The sequence below is a fragment of the Schistocerca nitens genome, chromosome 1, assembly GCF_023898315.1.
Source record: "Schistocerca nitens isolate TAMUIC-IGC-003100 chromosome 1, iqSchNite1.1, whole genome shotgun sequence".
Lineage (NCBI taxonomy): Eukaryota > Metazoa > Arthropoda > Insecta > Orthoptera > Acrididae > Schistocerca > Schistocerca nitens.
The window spans coordinates 190,084,119-190,110,609 of NC_064614.1; the positions used below are offsets into that span (position 1 = coordinate 190,084,119).

General features: G+C 40.9%; 1 protein-coding gene across 2 annotated transcripts in view; it reads right to left on the bottom strand.

Moving 5' to 3' along the window:
* LOC126245231 (mediator of RNA polymerase II transcription subunit 30-like) overlaps window positions 1-26,491 on the bottom strand; it is a 93,245-nt gene that overhangs the window by 45,497 nt on the left and 21,257 nt on the right. The window contains exons 3-4 of one of the 2 annotated variants that reach the window (XM_049948298.1): window positions 21,262-21,430; window positions 3,224-3,451 (exon numbers count right to left, since the gene is read on the bottom strand). In XM_049948298.1, the coding sequence (XP_049804255.1) occupies window positions 3,224-3,451; window positions 21,262-21,430 (397 nt within the window). Of the gene's footprint in view, window positions 1-3,223; window positions 3,452-21,261; window positions 21,432-26,491 lie in introns of both variants that reach the window. The other variant, XM_049948299.1, reaches the window with a different exon arrangement.

The window sequence follows — 26,491 nt, forward strand, 5'->3', positions numbered from 1 at the left end:
TTAATTGCTGCGGATGCGGTTGCGGATTAGGACCTTGCGGATGCGGTGCGGATGCGGATTGCACTTTTCTTATCCGCGCAGACCTCTAACCATTGCTTGTAACACAGACTGTTTAGAGTGATTCTGCAAAACACCACTACACGGTTGTATTGAACTCTGCACATCGTGATCATAGTCCGCCCCCGGTAGCTGAGTGGTCAGCGCGACAGACTGTCGATCCTAAGGCCCTGGGTTCGATTCCCGGCTGGGTCGGAGATTTCTCCACTCAGGGACTGGGTGTTGTGTTGTCCTAATCATCATCATTTCATCCCCATCGACGCGCAAGTCGCCGAAGTGGCGTCAAATCAAAAGGCTTGCACCAGCCGAGCGGTCTACCCGACAGGAGGCCCTCGTCACACGCCATTATATAACGATCATAGAATAAAACACAATAGACCATACAGTGGTCGTGATGCTATTCTATGATCTGTACATCATTGTAGATGTAGCATTGGTAAAATCTGGGAACAGTTACATTGACAGTAACTGGCACTTTTCTAGCAACAACTGATACAGCAAGAAAAACACCAGGAACAGCAAGAAAAATGTTATCTGTAGCAATGTGACCACCACCAGCAGCAACAACAGCCCCTGCTGAACTGGCTTCTGCAACAGTCCACTTAATCTACTGTGCCGATTGGAGAGTCCTCGTTTCGATTCCTGTCCCCACATTTGCACCCCAAATTAACATAAAGGATCAGGACTCTTATGTTCCATGGCTTTGGCAGCATTTTCAATCATTCTAGGCAACAGATCCACAATCTCAATAGTCTTTCATCATGTTTGTTGCCCAATTCTAAGATTGATTGATTGATTGATTTAATTTCCAGCATGGAACTAGTTCATGCAGTAAAACTAGAAGAATTATTTGAGGAGGGTTGGGTTGTTTGGGGGAAGAGAACAAACAGAGACGTCATCGGTCTCATTGAATTAGGGCAGAATAGGGAAGGAAGTCGCCCATGCCCTTTCAAAGGAACCATCCCAGCATTTGCCTGGAGCGATTTAGGGAAATCACGGAAAACCTGAATCAGGATGGCCGGACACAGGATTGAACTGTAATCCTCCCGAATGCGAGTCCAGTGTGCTAACCACCTCACTCGGTATCATTTGAGGAAGTAAGTGACTTATTAGGCTACAGTTTGTAGCCTGACTAACAATCAACAAATTTTGCAGACAAAAATAAATCATCTTATTGCTCATGAGTTACTGACTTGTTTGTCTAGTAGTAAATGTAAATCCACTGTGGAAAGTGTCAAACATCTCATGCAGATTCACAAATCCATGACGTTACATTTTGCTATGCCTCTGCCAGGGAAATTTGGGAGAAAGCTTGAAATCAGAAGGTCCATTGTTAAGAGGAAGTGCTGTACACAGCTGAGGATTCTGAGGAGATACTCCACACAATAGACAAACAGCTGCAGATGGCGCTGTCTTATCACATGTAAACAGCTTGGCTCAGCACTGGCCCTCTTTTTCCTCTAAGGACTGATCAGACCAAACATGAAGTTGGCCAGGTGTCTACATTTTTGTGCATTGCAAGAATGCAGTGCCACATTTTGTACTAGTCTTCTGATAGTAACTTTGGAACAGCATTTCCTCACCATTTTATCAACCCTATCACACACAGAGCTCTGCATCACAGTGAGCCATTTATGTGGAAAGTGCTTGGGGTATACATCCTCGATTCACATGTCCGACAGCAACTCTGACAACACAGATGATAAGAGCTCCTTGCATGAAGGTACAGACCTGTGTGCACCTTCTTTCTGTAGACTGCATGTGTGTCTTGCCATGTTCCCATAGAAAAAGGTGTCGTCTACATACCAGGAGAAGTGATTAGGTTTGAACCATGCAGTTTTTAGTGCCATCTCCTCAAAGTGCTCTGTACAGAGACCGGTAACACTAGGGGCAAGTGACAAGCCCCTGACTATGCTACCAACTTGTTCACAGAACTCTCCACAACATTTAGGTTGTGATGAGTGCATGTTCAAACAGCTTCACCCTTTCAAGCTCATAGCTTCACCATTCGAAGATCAAAATTATCTGGTAAGAGCACCAAGGCACCTTTAAGTGGTATTCATGTGAAAAGAGATGTTATGTTGAAGCTTACATGCCCTTCAGCTGCATCTCTCAGTATGGTTCCGAATTCAGCCGAGTTGTTCATATGATGACTACAGTGTCCAACTATGGTTTTCAGAAGGGAGGCTAGATACATGGCCATTCCATACTTTAGTGCATTAATGATGTTGATTATAGGCTACAGTGGTGTACATTCTTTAAGAATTTTATGCAAGCCACATAAGCATTGTGGTAGTGGAGTCTTTGGATATAGTGGCTCCATCCACTAGACTCACTTTGGCACTGTAAGTTCTGAGTTGCAATGATCATCCATTAGTGATAAATTTCCTTAAACTTGATATGCTACAATGTGATCACATTCCTGTGAAATGGGACTTTCATCCAGCACAAACTGCTGACATGAACCTGAATGTTGACACCATACATACACTAAGTGTTCCCTATACCCACACGGAAGGATGGTCACGTTCTGAACATATGCTAGAGATTCTAGAAAAAGACTTGGTAAAAAGTATCACAGAGTCATCATCTGGCAAGTTATGTTGTTTATCAAGCAGAATCAGCTACAAAATGCCCTAAGTGTTTATGTCTGGAATTTGTCTGAAATGCCACTCTGCTTCCATCTTTAGAGATTATGGTTCTACCAAAGGAAAGACATTTCTCCAATATAAATCGGAAGTTTCCTACCCAGGTGGAAAATACCACTATGATACAACTTCTTGGGAACAATTCACAAAGTGACAGTGATGAATGTCTAGAAATGTAAATCACATTAGTTCTGACTTTCCCAATATAAGATGCTTCTTAGATCATGTGATGGACATAATTTCTGAACTGATTCTTCATTATGTGATATGCTTGTTTTTCATGGTAATTAAACTTGGATAGAGCCAAAGATCTCAAACAGATGCCTAACCAGAAACAACATAAAAGGACAGCAAATGTTCACACATTTGTTTATTTCACTATATATATTTATGCTCATAACAACTTCTGTCAGAGCAGTGCTTCCTCAGTTCACTAGCAGCAGCCAGGTGGGGCAGGTGAACTATGAGGAGTCAGTACACTTTCTCTTCCACTCGTTATGAATGTGGATTACACAAACCTGAATTGTTTTAAGTGCCATGAAGACTTCCTGTGTACGGGCTACAATATCTTGAACAGTTTCTTGGCCAAACCGGCAGAGGGAAGCTGTGTTGATTTCTTTTGATTGTGCAGGCTGCTGTGGAACTTGCTGCTGTGGCTGTTGCCCTCCAACTCCGACCTGAGACTGCTGGGCTCCTTGAACTGCTGCTACCTGCTGTTGCTGCTGGATTTGCTGCTGAACAGCTGCCTACAAAAAACATTTAAATCATATGTAATTTTAAATATATGCGACCCAAACTAATATTTTTAAAAGTGAATGGTGGTGTTAGGATTACAAGTATGGTAAAGCAGCACATGGGGGCAGGAGGCAAGGCGAAGGTAAGCAAACATATTCTGTATGATCTCATGAAGTAGGAGTAGCCCACTCTTTGATTCAGTTATTTTACAGATGAGAGGTCTCACATACTAAGCTTTTGGAGACAATACAGTTAATAAATTACATTCTTTAGAAAATGATGGAAGCACAGAAAAGGAATGAGAATTACTGCTAGATCAATAGTAAAGCAGACCAATATATATGGCAGTAGTAGGTAGGTAGGTAGGTAGGTAGTTGGCTGCCCCAACTGCTGACTGGTTACTGAAACCAAATGTTTGTCTGTTGTCTGTTGGCAATTTTACCATCATTTCATGAGCAAGACAATATGGAACTCATCAAGCCAGAAAGAGGAGTCCACCATCAATCCGAAAACCTGACCGACTATAATAGGGTTTGATATTAACAAAAATACTAGCTATGGTTTGAAACTTACATTGTATTATTTTACCTTTTAACCAATTTCAATGTAATTACTTTTAAAATTCATGGTGAACCTTCAGCTGTCCTTTATTTTGCACAATGTGCTTTGCTACTAGTTTCAGTCAAATGACCATTATTAAGCATAAGCTGGTATGAATGGCTGGGAAGTTATACTATAATAAAAGTAACTTGCTATTTTGACCCCACCTCTGTAGCAATTTTTTTTTTAATAATACAAGGGTTGTTTTTTAAGTAAGGGCCGTTTTTATTTTTAAAAAAAGATACAAATACTTTTGTAAAAAAACTTATTTTCTGATTCTACACACTTTTACCTATTTTTCTACATAGTTGCCTTTTTTATTTAAGCACTTGTCATACCGTACAACTAAGTTTTTAATTCCCTCTTCAAAGAATTCGGCCGCCTGCTACGACAGCCAAGAGCTCACGGCCGCTTTCACTTCATCGTCGTCATTGAAGTGCTGCCCGCCAAGATGGTGTTTCAGGTACCAGAAAAGTTGAAAATCGCTAGGAGCAAGGTCGGGGATGATTGTGCATGGTCCAAAACTTCCCAGCCAAAAGAATCAATCAAATCCCGAGTCTTTTGAGAGGTGTGAGGCCTAGCGTTATCGTGCAGGAGCAAAACTCCTTTTGTCAGCATGCCGCGCCTTTTGTTTTGAATTGCTCTGCGGAGCTTCTTCAGAGTTGCACAGTAGGCATCTGAGTTGATTGTCGTTCCTCGTGGCATAAAGTCCACTAGCAAAACACTGCGCCGGTCCCAGAACACAGTTGCCATAATCTTGCACTTTGACAGCGTCTGTTTGGCTTTGACCTTGACGGGTGAGGTGGTGTGTCGCCATTCCATCCATTGTCGCTTGCTTTCGGGAGTGATATGGGATACCCATGTTTCATCTCCAGTGACAATTTGACTCAACATGTCATCCCCTTCTTCCTCGTAACAAATCAAAAAGTCCAATGAAGTGGCAAATCTCTTCCCTTTGTGGTCCTCTGTGAGGAGTCTGGGTACCCACCGAGAACACAGTTTCTTAAAGTTTAGGTTTCCAGACACAATATTGTACAAAACCGATCTTCAAACTTGTGGAAATTCCAAAGAAAGAGTGGAAATTGTGAATCTTCTGTCCTCAGGAATCTTTGTTTTGACTGCAGCCACCAAATCATCAGTGATCACAGAGGGCCGGCCTGAGCGTTCGTCATGGACGTTTTGACGGCCATTTTTAAACTCTCTAACCCATTGACGCACTTTATCTTCACTCACTGCATTCAAGCAATAAACTTCTGTTAACTGACGATGAATTTCTGCAGCCGATAGGCTTCCTGCGGTCAAAAAACGTTTCACTGACCATATCTCACACGCGACGGGCGATTCAATAATCGTCAACATTATAAAGTAGCACAGCGATGTGTACACGTCAACTACAGAGCTGCAACTTGCATCAGTGTGAACGGGAAGGATGCCGGCAAGTGGCACGGTGGCTTGTTGCGGCGTCCGACCAAACTACGGGACTATACGCGTGAACTGCCCTTACTTAAAAAACAACCCTCGTAGCTATGGATAACAGATTTCGTAAGGACGCAAAGATCATGATGACGGCTAGTCACACACCGAGCTGAGCATGTGACTAGCTGTCTTTGTGATCTTTGCTTCTTTATGACATCTATTGTACACGGCTCTTACTGTAAAAAATTTTGTACAACTATGGTGAGCTCAAAACAGCAAATTACTTTTATTATACTCCAACTTCCCAGCCGTTCATAGCAGCTTATGCTTAATAATGGTCATTTGACCGAAACTAGTAGTGAGGTGCATTGTGAAAATAAAGGGCATCTGAAGGTTCACTATGAATTTTAATAATTATTTGGCCTGCAAACATACATAAATAATTCCCATGTCACTTAGAAACTTCATTTTCTGAGACCACTCCCCAAATAATAGTGTCTCGGAAGTCTTCTCATAGTGGACTACCAACAATTATGGAAAAGATAGATCGGTACTTACCATAAAGAGGACACCTTGAGTTGCAGAGAAGACTGTTTCAGAAAAGCCTGTTACATATAAGCTTTTGGTCAGAGCCACCTTCACGAAAGAAAAATGCACAACCCCCCCCTTTCCCAAAAAAAGAGAAGCATTGAATGAGAGCAACAATCTGGAGAGAGAGGTGGGGGGGGGGGGTTGAAGGATAGCAGGGCTCAGATGGGTGAAGAGGGATCAGTGTTGGCTGGCAGAGCATGCATGGACTAGAGATGTCAGGACAGGGGCAACACATACAGCATTGGGAGGCTGTGGGGAAGGGAGAGGGGAGGAAGAGGAGAGTGAAGGAAGAGGAGAGTGAAGGAAAAAATGGGGAGCAGAAAGAAGAGTGAGCAGAGGAGGAGAAAAGACTGGTGGACACACCGACAGATAGCAGCGCACAATGAGTGTAAAGGGAGGCGAATTGTGAGGATGTGACAAGATAGAGGACAAAAACTCTACAGTGGAGGGTGTGGGGACAGTTTCCACTCCCTCTGTCTGATCCCCACCTCCCAACTCACTTCCCCACCCTCACTTCACATTGATCCCTGCCAATGATCCACCAATCCGTTCCCCTTCTCTGCTCCTCTCCTTCCCATTCCTTTTTTACCTTCCCTCCCTCCCCCACAGTCTTCCTACACTGCACTGGATAGCACTGTCTGCTATCTGTAGAACCCTGCACACTGCCAGGCAGCTACAATATTACCACAAACTTTTTATTATGTGCTGGACTATTATGCAAATGAGCTAGAATATCAGATTGGGCAGGATTCACACTTGGCTCACACTGGCAATAGTAAGTTTCATACCATAGATTGCTCTGTTCCTCTGACAATTTCTGGACTCTTTAGCTTCGGACTCATTTCAAGATCACTGTATAAAAAACTATGAATTCCAGCTCAATAAGAAACACACTGAAGCTATGTAGTTTAACGGTAACACTACAGTATTTTGCATTTCGGTAACTGAAAGAAACGAGTGATCAGTATAGAAAAAGATGAACTACTACTTTCAATCGGAAAGTACCCATAATACATTTAATCCTCAGAATCTTCTTGTGGAAAGTTATTCATAAAACAGTTGGCACTTGATAGAAGTTATGGATAATTATGCTGCAAATGAGACAACTACCACAAACTTACAAGGATTAGTAATCTGCACATCTCTTTATGGAAACTCAACTAATGAACATCCAAAGAGCAACAAAAATTCTACAATGCTAATGAACATTCTTCGCTGTCTCAGTTGAGCCCACATGTTGCGGCTGCATACAGCTCTACCCATCAGGCATGGTGAAAGGACAGTCTTAAATCACAAAGACTTTGGTATAGCTTTGCATATCTGGCTCGGAGACGACACCACCACATGATCGCTGTTACACACACCATACACTGGCCCATACGAAGTTCTGGTAAAAGGAAAGAATACCTTCACTATTGATCAAAATGGCAGGCACGAAAAACATACACCTGCCTACCTCAACAGGGAAGACTCTCAGAAGCTCAGTTCTGGTTGCAAACGTTCAGCACAGAACAACATGGCAGTCAATCAAATAATGCAGTAGGACAACACCAATCAGCCAGCAGCTGTCGTAACACAAACACCCCGACCAGTTATCATGAGGGCAGGCCAACAAGTTAAGCACCAGTACCCAAACATTCCTAGGGCACCAGGTTTAAAGGGCATGGGGGCAAGGCAGGTCTGTAGTGCACCAACAAAGTACTGTGTGCACTACTACTATTCTCAACGACTTTCAGACTCCACAACCACTACCTCATTCCCAAAACACCTTCCTAACTAAATTGTAACACAACTGCTGCTCCTTTGAAGGGACAGTATGCTAACAAATCCATCGCACAGCTATAGGCACCCCTTCTATGCCTATCTATTTATGGGCCATCTAGAGGAAATCTTCCTAAGCCTCCCATAACCCCAAATTCCTGGTATGGATCTGGTCCATTAATGAAATCTTCAAGCTCTGGACCCATGGCCAGAACATCCTATCCTTATTCCTTCACAACCACAACACCTTCCCTTCCATCCGCAACACTTGGTCCTGCTAAATCCAGCATGCCACCTTCCTGGTTGGTGACAGTCCTCTGACAGCTCCATCCACACCTCTGTCCACAGTAAACCCACCAACCTACCAACATTACTTGTATTTTCATTCCTTTCCACACCAAAACATCCTTTCATATAACCTGGCCACCCAGGGACAGCATACGTCTGTGATGGGAGCTTCCTTGCCCAGTACGATGGTCTCACTAAGGCCTTCACAGGCAGACACTAACCCCCAAACCTTATCAGCAAACAGATTCCTCGTGCCATATCCCCACACACCTCCCATCTTCCCACCACCTCCAAGAACGAGCTACTGAACACCCAACACCATCACAGACTGGAACAACTGTATCATATCCTTCATCATCAGAGCTTTGATCACGTTATCGGCATGCCCCGAAACCAGGGACATCCTACCTAACATCTTTCCAAACTCTCTTTAAGTGATGTTCCATCATCCAGCAAACTCCAAAACATTGTAGTCCATCCATACGCCACTCCCAACTCCAACCCCTTGCCACAGGGATCATATTACTGTGGAAGACCCAGGTGCAGGACCTGCCAATCTGCCCACCCAGCACTTCCTATTCCAGTCCTGTCACAGGCTTATCCTACACCATCAGAGGCTGAGCTATCTGTGAATGCTGGTATGTTATACACTAACTCTGCTGCAATCATTGTTCAGCTTTTTATATCGGTATGACTACTAATGAACTGCCCACAATGATGAATGGCCACTGCCAAACTGTTGGCAAGAGTAGTGGGTTACTCTGCTGGACACAACATGCTTTATTTGAATCATTTCACAACCTGGGCCATTTGGATTCTCCCCTCCTTCACCAGCTTTTCTGAACTATGCAGACTGGAGCTATCATTGTAACACATTCTCCACTTCCAAAATCATTCTGGCCTCAATGTATGGTTCTACTGCTCCCGCGCCCTCCACACAACTGCTTCCGCCTGCTATGTCCTGCCACCTCACAGTTCACCTCCCTTTACCCTCATTGTGCACTGCTCTCTGCCAGTGCATTCACCAGTTTCTTCCCTTCTCTATTCCTCTCCTTTCCACTCTGTTTTCCCCGTCCTCTCCCTCCTGATATTGTGCCTGTCAGCCCTGTCCTCCCACCTCTAGTCCCTGCAAGCTATGCCAGGCAGCACCAATTCATCTTCCCCACCTGTGTTCTGCTACTCCTCCCCTTCCCCACCATATCCCAGATTGTTGCTCCCATTCAATGTGTTTCCATTGTTGTCTGGCAGGAGAAGCCCAAGATAGCTGTCACGCGTGTTTGAGGTGTGCTTGCTTGTGCAAATTTTTTCTGATGACTTTGGTCAAAAGGTTATATGTAACTGTCTTTTCAGAATGCCTGTCTGCAATTCAAGGTGTCATCTTTATGGTGATTAGTAACTATCCTTCTAACAATACTGTTAACATTTCAACATCGACTTTCCATTGTTAGCTATCACTAAATCTTAGTTTTCAGACCTTGTCTTGCATTTGATGTATTGGTGTTGAGTCTGTTGTGACTCCACAATAGCCAGAAATTGCAACTTCACTGGACCAGCACAGAGGAAAAAAAAAGAAAAAAACATGAATTGTAGTGTACTTTACTGTTACTCTCAATTCTACATTTACCACTGCTTAATGATTTATTAGCTACAAAACTGGCACGTGACAGTTGCCAACCCACTAAGTGTGGGAACTCTACAATCTGCAACTCTTAATACTTTTTTCTCTTACCTATTCATTTGCCTTCATTTTATCTCTCATTACTGACAAACATTCTTCAATCTTTTGCTTTCTCCTCCTAAAGAGCACACTGTAGTTTTCCTTAAAAGATGTGCAGTATCATTATTTTTCCATTTTAACTTAAATGGAGTATGCAAGGCTACATTATAAACAACATATGGGAAGTACATACAGTTTTGTAATAACTGTGTTATATTATCAGCCCACCGTGACAAGAGGCACACATCCACCAGCAGAGGTTTCTTGTATACGGAGCTTGTAGGTCACTGAGCTTCATCCTGCACTATTTGCCATAACCCAACTAACCTAGGCCTCTTCTGGCTGCATGGTAGGAGCTGCCTGTACAACCACACTATGTCCTTATGAAGCCTGATTTAGTAGAAACCATACACTGGTGATTTATGATGCTTGGTTACGTTAGGAGCATGTGGAAAACAATGAGTCTGTTTAGATTTTCAAAATAGTGACCAATTGCTAAAGTTGTTCAAGATCAAATGTGTCTTAGTAAAAGGAGGACACAGCTCCTGAAAAAGAATCCTACTTTTTCATAAATGTGTCTCTTCCTTGTGTAGGTATGTTAACAAGTATCATCTTTTGCAATTGAATGTTTGTGTTTTGTCTCACTTAAACCATTCCACAAATCATTAACAGCATTTTGCCGTTCATGCTGTGGAATCAGTTTCCTGACTCTTGATTCTTGTCTTGTGCCAACCTCTTCATCTCCGAGTATTCCATTCTCTGTCTTCCCTTGCAGGTTTTACCCTTTACAGCTTCTCTAGTACCACGGATGTTGTACCTTTACGGCTCAATACATGTCCTATCATCCTGTCCCTGCTTTTTACCTGTGTTTTCTGTGTGTTCCCTTCGTCACTGATTCTGCAGAGGACTTCCTCATCTTATCAGTCCACCTAATTTGCAACATACTTCTATAACGCCACATCTCTAACACTTTGATTCTCTCCTTTTCTAATTTTCTTAGAGCTGATGACATACATTTCCAGAAATTTCGCCCGCAGATTAAGGGGAGAGAGGATGGGGATGGGAGTAAGAGGTCACATCCATAAAATTGACTGAAAATGTCCATTTTCAATTTATTTTTCATTTATTAGTAGAACTCATGGGCAAAGTTTCAATGATGAAATCACATCCGAAGTGCCTGAAAAATAAATATGCAACACAACCTTCCTGCCGGGACCACTTTTTGAAGAAACACTTCAATATCTACAGGCTCAGTGGATAACAACTCCTACATTCAAAAGGAGAAGATTCTGAACATTATCCTAGATCTTGCCCACCCCCACTTACAGGTTTCTGGCCAATCCTTAACTTCTAAAAAGTGTGCTCCTGGTAAAACCCAGAATCCAAATGAGAGTCTAAATTCCCTTATATGGAAACCATGCCCCCAAACCACATTTGCATCTGCTACAGTTGTCAAAATCACAACTTATCATGCAGTTCTTGTATTTAATAATGAAAATGCCGGGAGAATGAAGGTTTTAGAGAGACTGGGCATTAAGATGGGAAATTTCATCCAAGACATCTTGAGAAAAATAGATTTACAGCACCTCTCTAGAGCTGAAAAGACAGTTGAAGCCCTGGTAAAGGAAAGAAAGCCGAACAAGAAACCAGAATAGAAGCCTCAAAGCAGAGGAGGGCCCTGAGTACATATCTGGAGCCATCTGAAATGGTGACATAAGGAAAAAGTTAGGACGAACTTTAATTGCATTTCATGGAAATTGGGCTTTTCAAAAGTTTTTGTACCTTTTTCTCAGAATTTATGAAAGCTAGATTTATGAAATTTTGTACACTTATTTCCATAAACCCAATACAATTTTTCTCAAGGGTAAACTTTGAAATTCTGCAGGTAAGGTGAGATATGGGGCAAAGTTCTCGGAATTTCACAGGAATTTCTTTATCTGATACTTAAAATAACAGAATAGCAATTATTTTTTAAAAAAATTCTCCTATTAAATATATTACAAAACCCTCATAAGAGAAGCTTACAATATGCAGAGAGATTAAACATACTATATTTTGTAGAAAGCTCCAACAGTTCTCTAGAAAAAGACAACACTATTTTATGAAAATAAGATTTTTAAATTCCATAAAAAATGTTAAATATGTTGTTGTTGTCGTCGTCGTCTTCTTCTTCAGTCCTGTGACTGGTTTGATGCCACTCTCCAAGCTACCCTATCCTGTGCAAGCTACTTCATCTCCCAGTACTTACTGCAACCTACATCCTTCTGAATCTGCTTAGTGTATTCATCTCTTGGTCTCCCTCTACAATTTTTACCCTCCACGCTGCCCTCCAATGCTACATTTGTGATCGCCTGATGCCTCAGAACATTTCCTACCAACCAGTCCCTTCTTCTTGTCAAGTTTTGCCACAAACTCCTGTTCTCCCCAATTCTATTCAATACCTCCTCATTAGTTATGTGATCTACCCATCTAGTCTTCAGCAGTCTTCTGTAGCACCACATTTCGAAAGCTTCTATGCTCTTCTTGTCTAAACTATTTATCGTCCATGATTCACTTCCATACATGGCAACACTCCATACTAATTCTTTCAGGAAAGACTTCCTGACCCTTAAATCTATACTCGATGTTAACAAATTTCTCTTCTTCAGAAACGCTTTCCTTGCCATTGCCAATCTACATTTTATATCCTCTCTACTTCGACCATCATCAGTTATTTTGCTCCCCAAATAGCAAAACTAATTTACTACTTTAAGTGTCTCATTTCCTAATCTAATTCCCTCAGCATCACCCAACTTAATTTGACTACATTCCATTAGCCTTGTTTTGCTTTTGTTGGTGTTCATCTTATATCCTCCTTTGAAGACACTGTCCATTCCGTTCAACTGCTCTTCCAGGTCCTTTGCTGTCTGACAATTACAGTTTCATCGGCAAAAATCTAAGTTTTTATTTCTTCTCCATGGATTTTAATTCCTACTCCAAATTTTTCTTTTGTTTCCTTTACTGCTTGCTCAATATACAGACTGAATAACATCGGGGAAAGGCTACAACCCTGTCTCACTCCCTTCCCAACCACTGCTTCCCTTTCATGCTCCTCTACCCTTGTAACTGCCACCTGGTTTCTGTACAAATTGTAAATAGCCTTTCGCTCCCTGTATTTTACCCCTGCCACCTTCAGAATTTGAAAGAGAGTATTCCAGTCAACATTGTCAAAAGCTTTCTCTAAGTCTACAAATGCTAGAAACGAAGGTTTGCCTTTCCTTTATATATCTTCTAAGATCAGTCGTAAGGTCAGTATTGCCTCGCATGTTCCAACATTTGTAACGAATCCAAAGTGATCTTCCCACAGGTCGTCGTCTACCAGTTTTTCGATTCGTATGTGAATAATTTGTGTTCGTATTTTGCAGCCATGACTTATTAAACTGACAGTTCAGTAATCTTCACATCTGTGAACACCTGCTTTCTTTGGGATTGGAATTGTTATATTATTCTTGAAGTCTGAGGGTATTTTGCCTGTCTCATACATCTTGCTCACCAGATGGTCGAGTTTTGTCAGGACTGGCTCTCCTAAGGCTATCAGTAATTCTAATGAAATGTTGTCTACTCCCAGAGCCTTGTTTCGACTTAGGTCTTTCAGTGCTGTGTCAAACTCTTCACGCAATATCATCATCATCATCATCATCATCATCATCATCATCATCATCATCATCATCATCATCTACGCCCTCTTCCACTTAAATAATATTGTCCTCATGTACATTGCATTTGTATAGGCCCTCTATACAGGGTGTTACAAAAAGGTATAGCCAAACGTTCAGGAAACATTCCTCACACACAAATATAGAAAAGATGTTATGTGGATGTGTGTCCATAAACAGCTAATTTCCATGTTAGAGCTCATTTTAGTTTCATCAGTATGAACTGTACTTCCTCGATTCACCACTAGTTGGCCCAATTGAAGGAAGGTAATGTTGACTTCGGTGCTTGGGTTGACATGCGACTCATTGCTCTACAGTGCTAGCATCAAGCACATCAGTACGTAGCATCAACAGGTTAGTGTTCATCACGAACGTGGTTTTGCAGTCAGTGCAATGTTTACAAATGCGGGGTTGGCAGATGCCCATTTGATGTATGGATTAGCACGGGGCAATAGCCGTGGCGCGGTACGTTTGTATCGAGACAAATTTCCAGAATGAAGATGTCCCGACAAGAAGACATTCGAAGCAATTGATCGGCATCTTAGGGAGCACAGAACATTCCAGCCTATGACTCGTGACTGGGGAAGACGTAGAACAACAATGACACCCGCAATGGACGAGGCAATTCTTCGTGCAGTTGACGATAACCCTAATGTCAGCGTCAGAGAAATTGCTGCTGTACAAGGTAACGTTGACAACATCACTGTATGGAGAGTGCTACGGGAGAACCAATTGTTTGCGTACCATGTACAGCGTGTGCAGGCACTATCAGCAGCTGATTGGCCTCCACGGGTACACTTCTGCGTATGGTTCATCCAACAATGTGTCAATCCTCATTTCAGTGCAAATGTTCTCTTCACGGATGAGGCTTCATTCGAACATGATCAAATTGTAAATTTTCACAATCCACATATGTGGGCTGACGAGAATCCGCACGCAGTTGTGCAATCACGTCATGAACATAGATTTTCTGTGAACGTTTGGGCAGGCATTGTTGGTGATGTCTCGATTGGGCCCCATGTTCTTCAACCTATGCTTAATGGAGCACGTTATCATGATTTCATACGGGATACTCTACCTGTGCTGCTAGAACAGGTGCCTTTAGAAGTACGACAACATGTGGTTCATGCGCGATGGAGCTCCTGCACATTTCAGTCTAAGTGTTCGTACGCTTCTCAACAACAGATTCGGTGACCGATGGATTGGTAGAGGCGGACCAATTCCATGGCCTCCACACTCTCCTGACCTCAACCCTCTTGACTTTCATTTATGTGGGCATTTGAAAGCTCTTGTCTACACAACCCCGGTACCAAATGTAGAGACTCTTCATGCTCGTATTGTGGACGGTTGTGATACAATACGCCATTCTCCTGGGCTGCATCAGCGCATCTTCAGGGATTCCATGCGACGGAGGGTGGATGCATGTACCCTCACTAACGGAGGACATTTTGAACATTTCCTGTAACAAAGTATTGGAAGTCATGCTGGTATGTTCTGTTGCTGTGGGTTTCCATTCCATGATTGTGATTTGAAGAGAAGTAATAAAATGAGCTCCAACATGGAAAGTAAGCATTTCCTGACGCATCTCCACATAACGTATTTTCTTTCTTTGTGTGTGAGGAATGTTTCCTGACAGTTTGGCCTTACCTTTTTGTAACACCCTGTATACTCCTTCCACCTGCTTTCCCTTCTTTGCTTAGAACTGGGTTTCCATCTGAGCTCTTGATATTCATACAAGTGGTTCTCTGTACTCCAAAGGTCTCTGTAATTTTCCTGTAGGCAGTATCTATCTTACCCCTAGTGAGATAACCCTCTACATCCTTACATTGTCCTCTAGCCATCCCTGCTTAGCCATTTTGCACTTCCTGTCGATCTCATTTTTGAGACGTTTGTATTCCTTTTTGCCTGCTTCATTTACTGCATTTTTTTTATATTTTCTCCTTTCATCAATTAAATTCAATATTTCTTGTGTTACCCAAGGATTTCTACTAGCCCTCATCTTTTTACTTACTTTATCCTCTGCTACCTTCACTATTTCATCTCTCAAAGCTACCCATTCTTCTTCTACTGAGTTTCTTTTCCCCGTTCTTATCAATCATTCCCTAATGCTTTCTCTGAAATTCTCTACAACCTCTGGTTCTGTCAGTTTATCCTGATCCCAACTCCTTAAATTCCCACCTTTTTGCAGTTTCTTCAGTTTTAATCTACAGTTAATAACCATTAGCTTGTGGTCGGAGTCCATATCTGCCCCTGGAAATGTCTTACAATTTAAAACCTGGTTCCTGAATCTCTGTCTTACCATTATATAATATATTTGAAACCTTCCAGTGTCTCCAAGGCCTCTTCCATGTATACAACCTTCTTTCATGATTCCTGAACCAAGTATTAGCTAGGATTAAGTTGTGCTCTGTGCAAAATTCTACCAGGCGGCTTCCTCTTTCATTCCTTACCCGCATACCATATTCACCTACTACTATTCCTGCTCTTCCTTTCCCGACTATCAAATTCCAGTCACCCATGACTATTAAATTTTAGTCTTCCTTCACTATCTGAATAATTTCTTTTATATCATCATACATTTCATCAATCTCTTCGTCATCTGCGGAGTTAGTTGGCATATAAACTTTTACTACTGTGGTATGCATAGGCTTTGTGTATCATTGCTACAATAGTGTATTCACTATGCTGTTTGTAGTAGCTTACCCACTCTCCTATTGTTTTATTCATTATGAAACCTACACCTGCAGTACACCTATTTGATTTTGTATTTATAACCCAGTATTCACCTGACCAGAAGTCTTGTTCCTCCTGCCACCGAACTTCTCTAATTCCCACAATAACTTTAACCTATCCATTCCCTTTTTTAAATTTTCTAACCTGCCTGCCCGATTAAGGACTGACATTCCACGCTCCAATACATAGAATGCCAGTTTTCTTTCTCCTGGCAATGACATCCTCCTGAGTAGTCCCTGCCCGGAGATCCGAATGGGGGACAATTTTATCTCAGGGATATTTAACCACAGAGGATGCCATCATCATTTAACCATAAAGTAAATTTCTGCATGCCCTCAAGATAAATTATGGCTGTTTCCTCTTGCTTTCAGCCGTTCACATTATCAGCACAGCAAGGCAGTTTTGGTTGATGTTACAAGGCCAGATCAGTCAATCGTGCTGACTGTTGTCCCTGCAACTACTGAAAAGCCTGCTGCCCCTCTTCAGGAACTACATGTTTGTCCTGCCTCTCAACAGATACCCCTCCATTGTGGTTGCACCTACAGTACGGCTATCTGTATCGCTGAAGCACACATGCCTCTCCACCAACGGCAAGGGGAGGGCAATGTTCATGAGGGGAGGACGATTCAATAACATGCACCGAAAAATTAATTTCACTTTAGAGTTGAAACAGGATTGTTCTACTAATTACCTTGAACTGACCATCACTAGAAGAACAACAAACATGCGTTTAGAATTCTCAGAAAGCCGACTTGCACTTATGATCCATTGTTTGTTAAATATACTGTTACGAAGGGTGACATTAATAAAGAAATTGGCATCTTAAAGCAGATTGCACTAGCTAATGGATATAAAGTTTCCAATGTTAGTAGCATCTACAATAAAATACCAAAAAGAAATTTACATATAAAACAGTCACTTGCCTACTAATGATGGCAACCATACACCACACCTTAGGTCGTGGCGCTCTACCCAGATCAGCAGTCTTCTTACCTTATTTTTATTTATTTAATGTTATATATTATGTATGATAAATCAGTTGCCTTCCATTGCAATTTTCTACTAGATTGTATTAAAACAATGTGCTCGATTTGCAGCTTCTCTGTTAAACATTATACGCCCAATCTTTGTGCTGTGACACTTTTTCCTGTAATTTTTTTTTATATTTTCTTTGTGTCAACGTTCTTATCGGATATACAGAGGGCTCCATTTATCTGAGGAACCCATGTGCAGGGTTGCACTTGCTGCCTACCAGAACTGTGGAGGTATGTCTTCTCAGCCAATGTCGTTTGAACAGTGAAACATTCATTTTGAATTTAACAGGAAGCCTACAAATGCAACAACAGCAAGATCGAATTATTCCATTCCCAAGTGTTTATTTGTAATTCGTACATGCATACGGAGTCCACTCATATTACCCAGAGGTCATTTGACCAAAACTTTCCAGATGTTCAAATTCCAAGGCATGATGCAATTCGCAAATTAGTGAATAAATTTCATGAAATGGGAAATGCACCTGACAAGAAATGTGAACAATGCCGTACTGTGCTTACAGGAACTCACCTATACAACACTTCATACTGCTTTGAAAATTTCTCTACAAAAATTCCATTTATATGGGATGTTAATTCCCAAAACTGAACATTCGAACACCAATAGACCTATTCTGTTTCATTATGAACCCTTCTCCATCAGAAAACAGGAACGAGGCACACAGTTAGTGAAGACGATAGTATATCCAATTTTCTTAATGATACAGGTAACTTAGAAAAATATGTGCAAAACATTTTTGCAACTGTTTTTTTAAAGAAGTGAGTGAAAGAGAATGAAGCTTCACACTTTTTCCAAGAGGAGTCGGCAAGACCTCATACAGCCAGTGTTTCTTTGGACACAACTCTGTGTGTTCCAGGACAGAGTCATTAGCAAAAATATCTGGCCCACTCGAAGCCCTGATTTAACCCCCATGTGATCTGTATTTTAATCTATACTGCAATTACTCTTGTTCTTATTCATGATGTATGATGTAACTGTGAACTTTTTGGTTTTACCTTACTGGTTCAGCTTATTTATTGGAAGAATTACTCATATGGATGTGGTATGCATTACACATTACCTCTTTGATGTAATGTTGTTAATTTATATATAGTTGACCCTTATTTGATAGCCATTTCCTTTCTCATAACTAACTCCCAGCTACATAGATGATGCTGCGTTTCCAATACACTATTTGCCGACACATTTACTACAAATGGTATATTATTACTTTTCTTTATTTCCACACTTTCAAACTTTTCTATGTTCAAGGTTTAATTTGTAAAATTTAACTTAAGGCAATTTTCTGCTCTACACTTTATCTCAAATCTGAAGATAGTTGCTTTGTCAACTGAAACTTGTCTCATTTTAACGCTTTATAATGTGTGCTATCTAGACAGCCACAAAATTTTTTTAATATTTTAAATTTTAAGATATCTATATTTTATCGCTTTCTCGTTTTCTGCCATCAGATATAACCAACTAAATTCTAAATTTGCTGTGAGCAAATGAATGAAAACGAGCTGAATCTCATAGCTGTATTTGAAATCTACACTCCTGGAAATGGAAAAAAGAACACATTGACACCGGTGTCAGACCCACCATACTTGCTCCGGACACTGCGAGAGGGCTGTACAAGCAATGATCACACGCACGGCACAGCGGACACACCAGGAACCGCGGTGTTGGCCGTCGAATGGCGCTAGCTGCGCAGCATTTGTGCACCGCCGCCGTCAGTGTCAGCCAGTTTGCCGTGGCATACGGAGCTCCATCGCAGTCTTTAACACTGGTAGCATGCCGCGACAGCGTGGACGTGAACCGTATGTGCAGTTGACGGACTTTGAGCGAGGGCGTATAGTGGGCATGCGGGAGGCCGGGTGGACGTACCGCCGAATTGCTCAACACGTGGGGCGTGAGGTCTCCACAGTACATCAATGTTGTCGCCAGTGGTCGGCGGAAGGTGCACGTGCCCGTCGACCTGGGACCGGACCGCAGCGACGCACGGATGCACGCCAAGACCGTAGGATCCTACGCAGTGCCGTAGGGGACCGCACCGCCACTTCCCAGCAAATTAGTGACACTGTTGCTCCTGGGGTATCGGCGAGGACCATTCGCAACCATCTCCATGAAGCTGGGCTACGGTCCCGCACACCGTTAGGCCGTCTTCCGCTCACGCCCCAACATCGTGCAGCCCGCCTCCATTGGTGTCGCGACAGGCGTGAATGGAGGGATGAATGGAGACGTGTCGTCTTCAGTGATGAGAGTCGCTTCTGCCTTGGTGCCAATGATGGTCGTATGCGTGTTTGGCGCCGTGCAGGTGAGCGCCACAATCAGGACTGCATACGACCGAGGCACACAGGGCCAACACCCGGCATCATGGTGTGGGGAGCGATCTCCTACACTGGCCGTACACCACTGGTGATCGTCGAGGGGACACTGAATAGTGCACAGTACATCCAAACCGTCATCGAACCAATCGTTCTACCATTCCTAGACCGGCAAGGGAACTTGCTGTTCCAACAGGACAATGCACGTCCGCATGTATCCCGTGCCACCCAACGTGCTCTAGAAGGTGTAAGTCAACTACCCTGGCCAGCAAGATCTCCGGATCTGTCCCCCATTGAGCATGTTTGGGACTGGATGAAGCGTCATCTCACGCGGTCTGCACGTCCAGCACGAACGCTGGTCCAACTGAGGCGCCAGGTGGAAATGGCATGGCAAGCCATTCCACAGGACTACATCCAGCATCTCTACGATCGTCTCCATGGGAGAATAGCAGCCTGCATTGCTGCGAAAGGTGGATGTACACTGTACTAGTGCCGACATTGTGCATGCTCTGTTGCCTGTGTCTATGTGCCTGTGGTTCTGTCAGTGTGATCATGTGATGTATCTGACCCCAGGAATGTGTCAATAAAGTTTCCCCTTCCTGGGACAATGAATTCACGGTGTTCTTATTTCAATTTCCAGGAGTGTATTTTTCAAAGTGGGCATAAATGGTGGCATGGTCTTGATGGGACATCTGCAATGTGGATGGAGAATATTTCAAATCTAGATTTTTATTGCTGGTGGTTAACATGGCACTTGCGTGAACAAATGGCTGTTTATTCAACTTGCACTACCTCATAACAAATAAAATTCCTCTTCCATGCTAAAAAGAGAAATTTTAATTTATCTCTGTCGTGCACTAACTGGGTTTTGAAGAAATGTTGACCCTCTCTCCCTCCCTCCCCCTTTCGATGGTAAGAGACATGTAGCACTACACTATGATTTCCACTTGTGCTCTCTAAGACAGAGGGAAAGGGAATAGAAATTAACTTATTTATTTTGTTGCAGAGAACAGAAACACATATGCAGTGCTCTATTGTTGAGTAAATTCTTTGTTAATGATTCAGTCAATAACTTCTGATACAAACATATGTATATAAGTAAACATTATTGCTTAAATTAATAAAAAGCTGAATTCTCACTGAACACAAAACATAGCTGTATTTCTTATAAAAATAATAACTAACAATAAGTCATTGTTTTCGCTTTCAGTGAAAATTTTTCTATAGTTTCATCCCACTACAATCTCATGATGTTACTTTTTTTAATATAAAAAAACATTCACATAATAAAAGTTGTAGTCGATTGTATTTATTTGTAGTAGCTCTTTGCTTCATTATAATGAAGTATGGAGTTTGACAGTTTATCTCAAAAATATTAGGCACCCAACAACTTTTTAGTATTCTTTACAAGTACACTTCCCTCAGAAATTGGAACAGAAAGAAATACTGTAAAGTGATTGAAAGATTCTTGGAGGTGATTAGATTGTTCAGTTAAGGCCCAAAAACCCTTCCAGTCATTTACATTGCACCTAGTGCAGTGGCACGAAGTAGCTGAACGCAACAGTCAGAATATATCTTTTAAATGTCGTGTGCGCCGAACAGGGTAAATTTGGAAACTTGTTCTGGAAACTGAAGTGTGCTCCATTATTATAAATGCATACCTGTTGTTGCTGTTGTAACTGCTGCAACTGCTGTTGCTGCTGTAACTGTTGCTGTATTTGTTGCTGCTGCTGCATTTGCAGTTGTTGATTCTGTTGTTGCTGTTGTTGAACCAATGCTTGCTGAGCATTTGGCTGCATTCCAACACCATATGCCTGCTGACCAACCATCACTATAAAATTACGTTTTATTAGCACAGTTGTGATATTTAATAGCCAATCATAATAAAGAAATTAACAACAGATAGAGAGTAGGAATTCTACAACATTCATTACAATTATGATTTTGCAGCTCCTTGTATCTTAATTGTTTAATATATTGAGTGACATGAAAAATATATAAAAGCAACTGGCAACAGTGGAGAGAGTACATCCATTGGAAAGGAGTGTAAGGAAAAAATTAAGCTCCTGACATGTATTTAGTAATGAGAAAAACAAGGTATAGAGTGTTCATAATTTCATAATGCTACAGAGGCAAATTCTTTCAGGGTCTCAATAAGGGTAAAACAACTGAGAGAAACTACTCGTTACTAGTAACATTCTGAGTGACAACAGAGTGAAATCTTGTTATTAAAATTCACTACTATTACATTCACACTATATAGAAATAGTATGCTACTCTCAGTAACCTTACCTCATATTCTGACAAGAGACATCTCACCGTTTTCCATTCTAAGAACCCATCTTTCACACTTTTCCAATTTTTTCTGATCTTTTATTTGATTGTTTGTCTACTTTTTATGTTCTCAGTTTGCCCTCGCATCCTGAGCTTGGATACAAGCACTGTGCTTCAGGTCAATCATTTTGCTTTCAAAAGTAATATCTGTGGAAAGTTAAACTTGTATGTTGCACTGGGGCTCAACTATATTCTGACCTTTCACAGGGCATGTGCTAGCAACTGCACCATCAGTGCACAGTTCACAGAGCAAATCAAAGTATCAACTTTATTCCCTCCACACCTTCCAAGTCTTTCTTCAGTCTTCTAAAAACATTTCTAAACCCATTGCTTGGCTGCTCCATTAGAAATAACTGACTGAACAATAGGGTTACACACCACATTCCACTGTGTCCTAAAAATTAACTGTTCTCTGACTCAATAGAATTAGGGAGGGAGGTTTCAATTGTGTAACTCAAGATCTGTGTTTAGCATGAATATTCTTGTGTACACTGAAGTAGCTGAAACCACTTACCACATATATGTACTAGCTCCTAACTTGCTGTATTACTTTGGAATTTCTGGTCTCTTAGTTTACACACACACACACACACACACACACACACACACACACACACACTACTGACCTAACTACAGGTTATGTTCCCTTCAATTACATACAAATAGCTTTCTAATTACTAATTATTTCAATATGAAGTGTATACAATTATAGAAGTGTTCTGCATGCCATGCCAGTTCTTTACACTGTTTTTTATCCCCTTCATATTTTATCCAAGTAACACTCTGCACCTTAGTATGAATTCCAACCTTTCTTTTCTTATTCTTAGAGTTATTACTCATGACATAAGATGGAGGAAAGAGAATTAACTTATAGTCTATTTTAAAAATTTCCTCAGACACTGCAATGGAAAGAATGTCATATTCCATCTAAAGATTCCCCACAGATCTTTGTAACATCCTATTACTGATTGAGTAGCCAGTTACTAATCTGTCACTGAATTGATTAATATTCTCATTTAATTTAATCTGGTGTAAATACCAAACATTCATGTAGTAACCAAGAGTTGGAAATAAGACTTTTTTATGCTGTCTACTATGCAGCTGTCCTATACACTAACATAGCTTTAATAAATTTACTCTATAAACAACCTGGCAACACAGAGGCAGCACACTTATAAAAATAAGTGCCATAGGAATTCACCTCAAGCTTTGACCACAACTGTAAGCTTTTCTCAAAAAGCTATCTGCATACAAGTTTCAGATACATGTTTATAGCCTCCATTTAACAAAATTGATAGAAGTTGTGAAACTAAAAATAAAGTTGATCAAAACTATATTACTGCACTATGGAGTATGCTTCACAACAAGTTTACTGTGTACTATAATTGGATGGTTTAAAAGAGGGGGAGAGGGAGAAAACTGCTATTTCATTGGTCCCTCGTTCCAATTAAAATAATTCCACAAGGGTGGGAGTAAAATAATTGAGATATTCAAAACACAGCTGGAAGAAAGGAGAAAACCACAAGAATTATAGAAGGGCAACAAAAACTAAAATGGACAAAATCAGACAAGAAAACTACAGAGAGGTGCAAGGAACATGTAGAAGAGATCAAAACAAGAGAGCAGATTACCATGGTCAGCTGACCATGAGAATAAAAAGGAGAAGCCGGTCACTCTGCAACACATTAAAACCTCCACTCTAGAAGCACTATGTACTGTGAGTACATGTCATATGTATCTTCAAATATCACTATTCCTGCTATAGATAACGTAGGTCTTGATAAGCTGAGATCTGAGTAATGTTAACAAATAAAGTGACATTATACATAGGCAAGTTTTGCAACGAGATCAGCAACTACGTGCAGACTAATTACGTACAAAGGGGGATATACACACAAATAGAGGTAATACAAACAATGGAAAGTGTGGTGTGTGTGGTGGGACTGACAATTTCATCAGACTATGAGGCTGGGAGAATATTAATTTACTTAAATTATGTGTAAATTGGCAGAACAAGGGTGTTCCATTTCTGCGTGAAATACAGACCATTCTCAGAGTACAACTCATCTCAGACAGTTGAGCAATAAAAAAAGCTACATCCGAAAGTTGATAAATAGAGGCCATGATTATTTTACATAATAGGGGAAAAATCGATACTGGTATCGTGACGAACACTGGTATCCTGATAAACACTTCATTTTCAACCTCTGGCTGTTGACAGTGATATGTGAATGAGTATAGTATAGTATAGTGTTAGAACCAAATCAGAACTGCAGAGAAACTACTTCAGTTACCTAAGAACAGGTACCATCTAGGTTCCCATGGCTGTGGACCTGGTCTGATTTAAATGACTGGTCTTCAAAACATCAGCAATGATGAAACTGACTAAATTAGAAAGATGAATTTTGCCATGCACTGTTATGTATTGGGAGTGAAAAAGTTACTTGCTGGCAGACAGAATTTATACATACATGAGTACAAGAGTTGCTAAAGATGATCACAAGAGACACCAGAATGACTCATATGTGATGCAGGGCAGAGTTTGAATTGATTAAGCACCTGGTATTACTAATGTTTCAGGCACTGAAAACAAGGGTCAAGACACATAATTTGATGCACCAACAAGAATTAAATATAACAGGCATGATTGACAATTTTACAGATCTTGGGAAGCAAATAAAAATAATGCAGTACTTGGCTTAGATGTGTTACATAATTATGTAAGTGTTCATGGGAGCCACCAGTTAGAACCTAATATTACTGATCATTTGAACCACGGAGTCACAATTTTCTTGCTATAATCCACAAATTATTTTGTCACAATCTGGTGCCACCATGTTAACACCAATGTTACAAAGAAACTTATTGGCGAAGAATGTTGAATACTCCTGTGCCAGTAAAACTACCACAAATGTTTTCATAAAATTAATAGGAACACTCAACTATGGTATACTAACAATGCACTGTACAGATTTGATGCTTAGTTTATGACCCACAGTGCACTTTCATCACTTCACAGATATGCAAGTTTATGGCCACCTTCTGGGAAGCACATCATGTGTGCTAACTGCTTGCCAAAATTTCTCAGGAATCTTTTACTGCTGGCTATTCTTCAACCCTTCCTCCCAGAATACCACCTTACGAAACCAATATGCTTCTGCATATTTGAAAATTACATGTGTAAGATGTTAAGACAGCTGGCCTTATGCTTGAAGTAATACATACGAGTAGTTAATCTCATCATTGTAACCCAAACAGTAAATGAGCAAAGAAAATATTTTGAAATATTTTTGAGTAAGCCCAGAATCTCAAATCTGTCTGGCCTGCAGATGAATGTAATAAAAAATTCCTTCCAGAACTGCATTTCTGAAAGCAATGTCAAGAAAAAAATGGTTCAAATGGCTCTGAGCACTATGGGACTTAACATCTTAGGTCATCAGTCCCCTAGAACTTAGAACTACTTAAACCTAACTAACTAACCTAAGGACATTACACACATCCATGCCCGAGGCAGGATTCGAATCTGCGACCGTAGCAGTCGCGCGGTTCCGGACTGAGCGCCTAGAACCGCTAGACCACCGCGACCGGCCAATGTCAAGAGAATTTTATAATGCCTTGCACACTGCCAAGATCAGTTAACTGTCCACAGCCTGACGACTTCATGCTGGCTATATCCTACATAATATAGGCAAGTTCATTTTCATCCTTGTCCTTCATCGCACATAATGTAAACAGACACGTCACCAGTTAGAAAAACAAAATTACGTTAAATGTTCGTGTCGGATTCATACCTGATGTCCTAACATGTATCTTACCAATCTTCAATTTTTCGACACCTATGTAACTCCTAATTTGAAAGGTAAGAAAAACCGTTTTCATAGTGTTATTTTCCAGTGTGAAAGAATTCACTCCAAGATTTTACTCAATGACAAAGAAGGAACTACTGAAATCATTTTAACACCATATTGGTCTGGAAAACTATGGTAAATAAAGGCATGATACACTGAATATCTATTCTGAAGAAACTCTGGCTTAGCATCATTATTAGCTATTAACTATCATAAATATCCATGATATAATGCAACCTTCTCTACCAATTATTTCATATGAAACAATTCATTTCTTTTTCAAATCTAACTGTATGTAAGGTTGGGGGAGTGAATGGTTTTCAGCCTGGAGTATTATGATTCTCCTTCATAACAAATGTATGTGAGCAATTTTACACGCACACGCACACGCACACAAAATGGGCATTGGCAAAAACTAGTTGCAGAAAGAAAATTATCTTCAAAAATAGAGGATTTTGATGATTTTCAAAATGCCATTCATTAGCTACTATATGGATAATGAATGTTATCAAACAGGAAGAAATATCACCAATCTGTGAAAAGAGTAAAGTGTGTTTTTCTCATATCTTTGAACTTCATAAATTTTGATATCCTGAAACTGTCACAAAAAGATTATGTAAGCTCTCTTTATCGTCTTTCTTCTGTTATTTAGAAGAAGAAATATTACAGTTTTAAGATGGAGACACGAGGTTCACTGTATGTTTACATT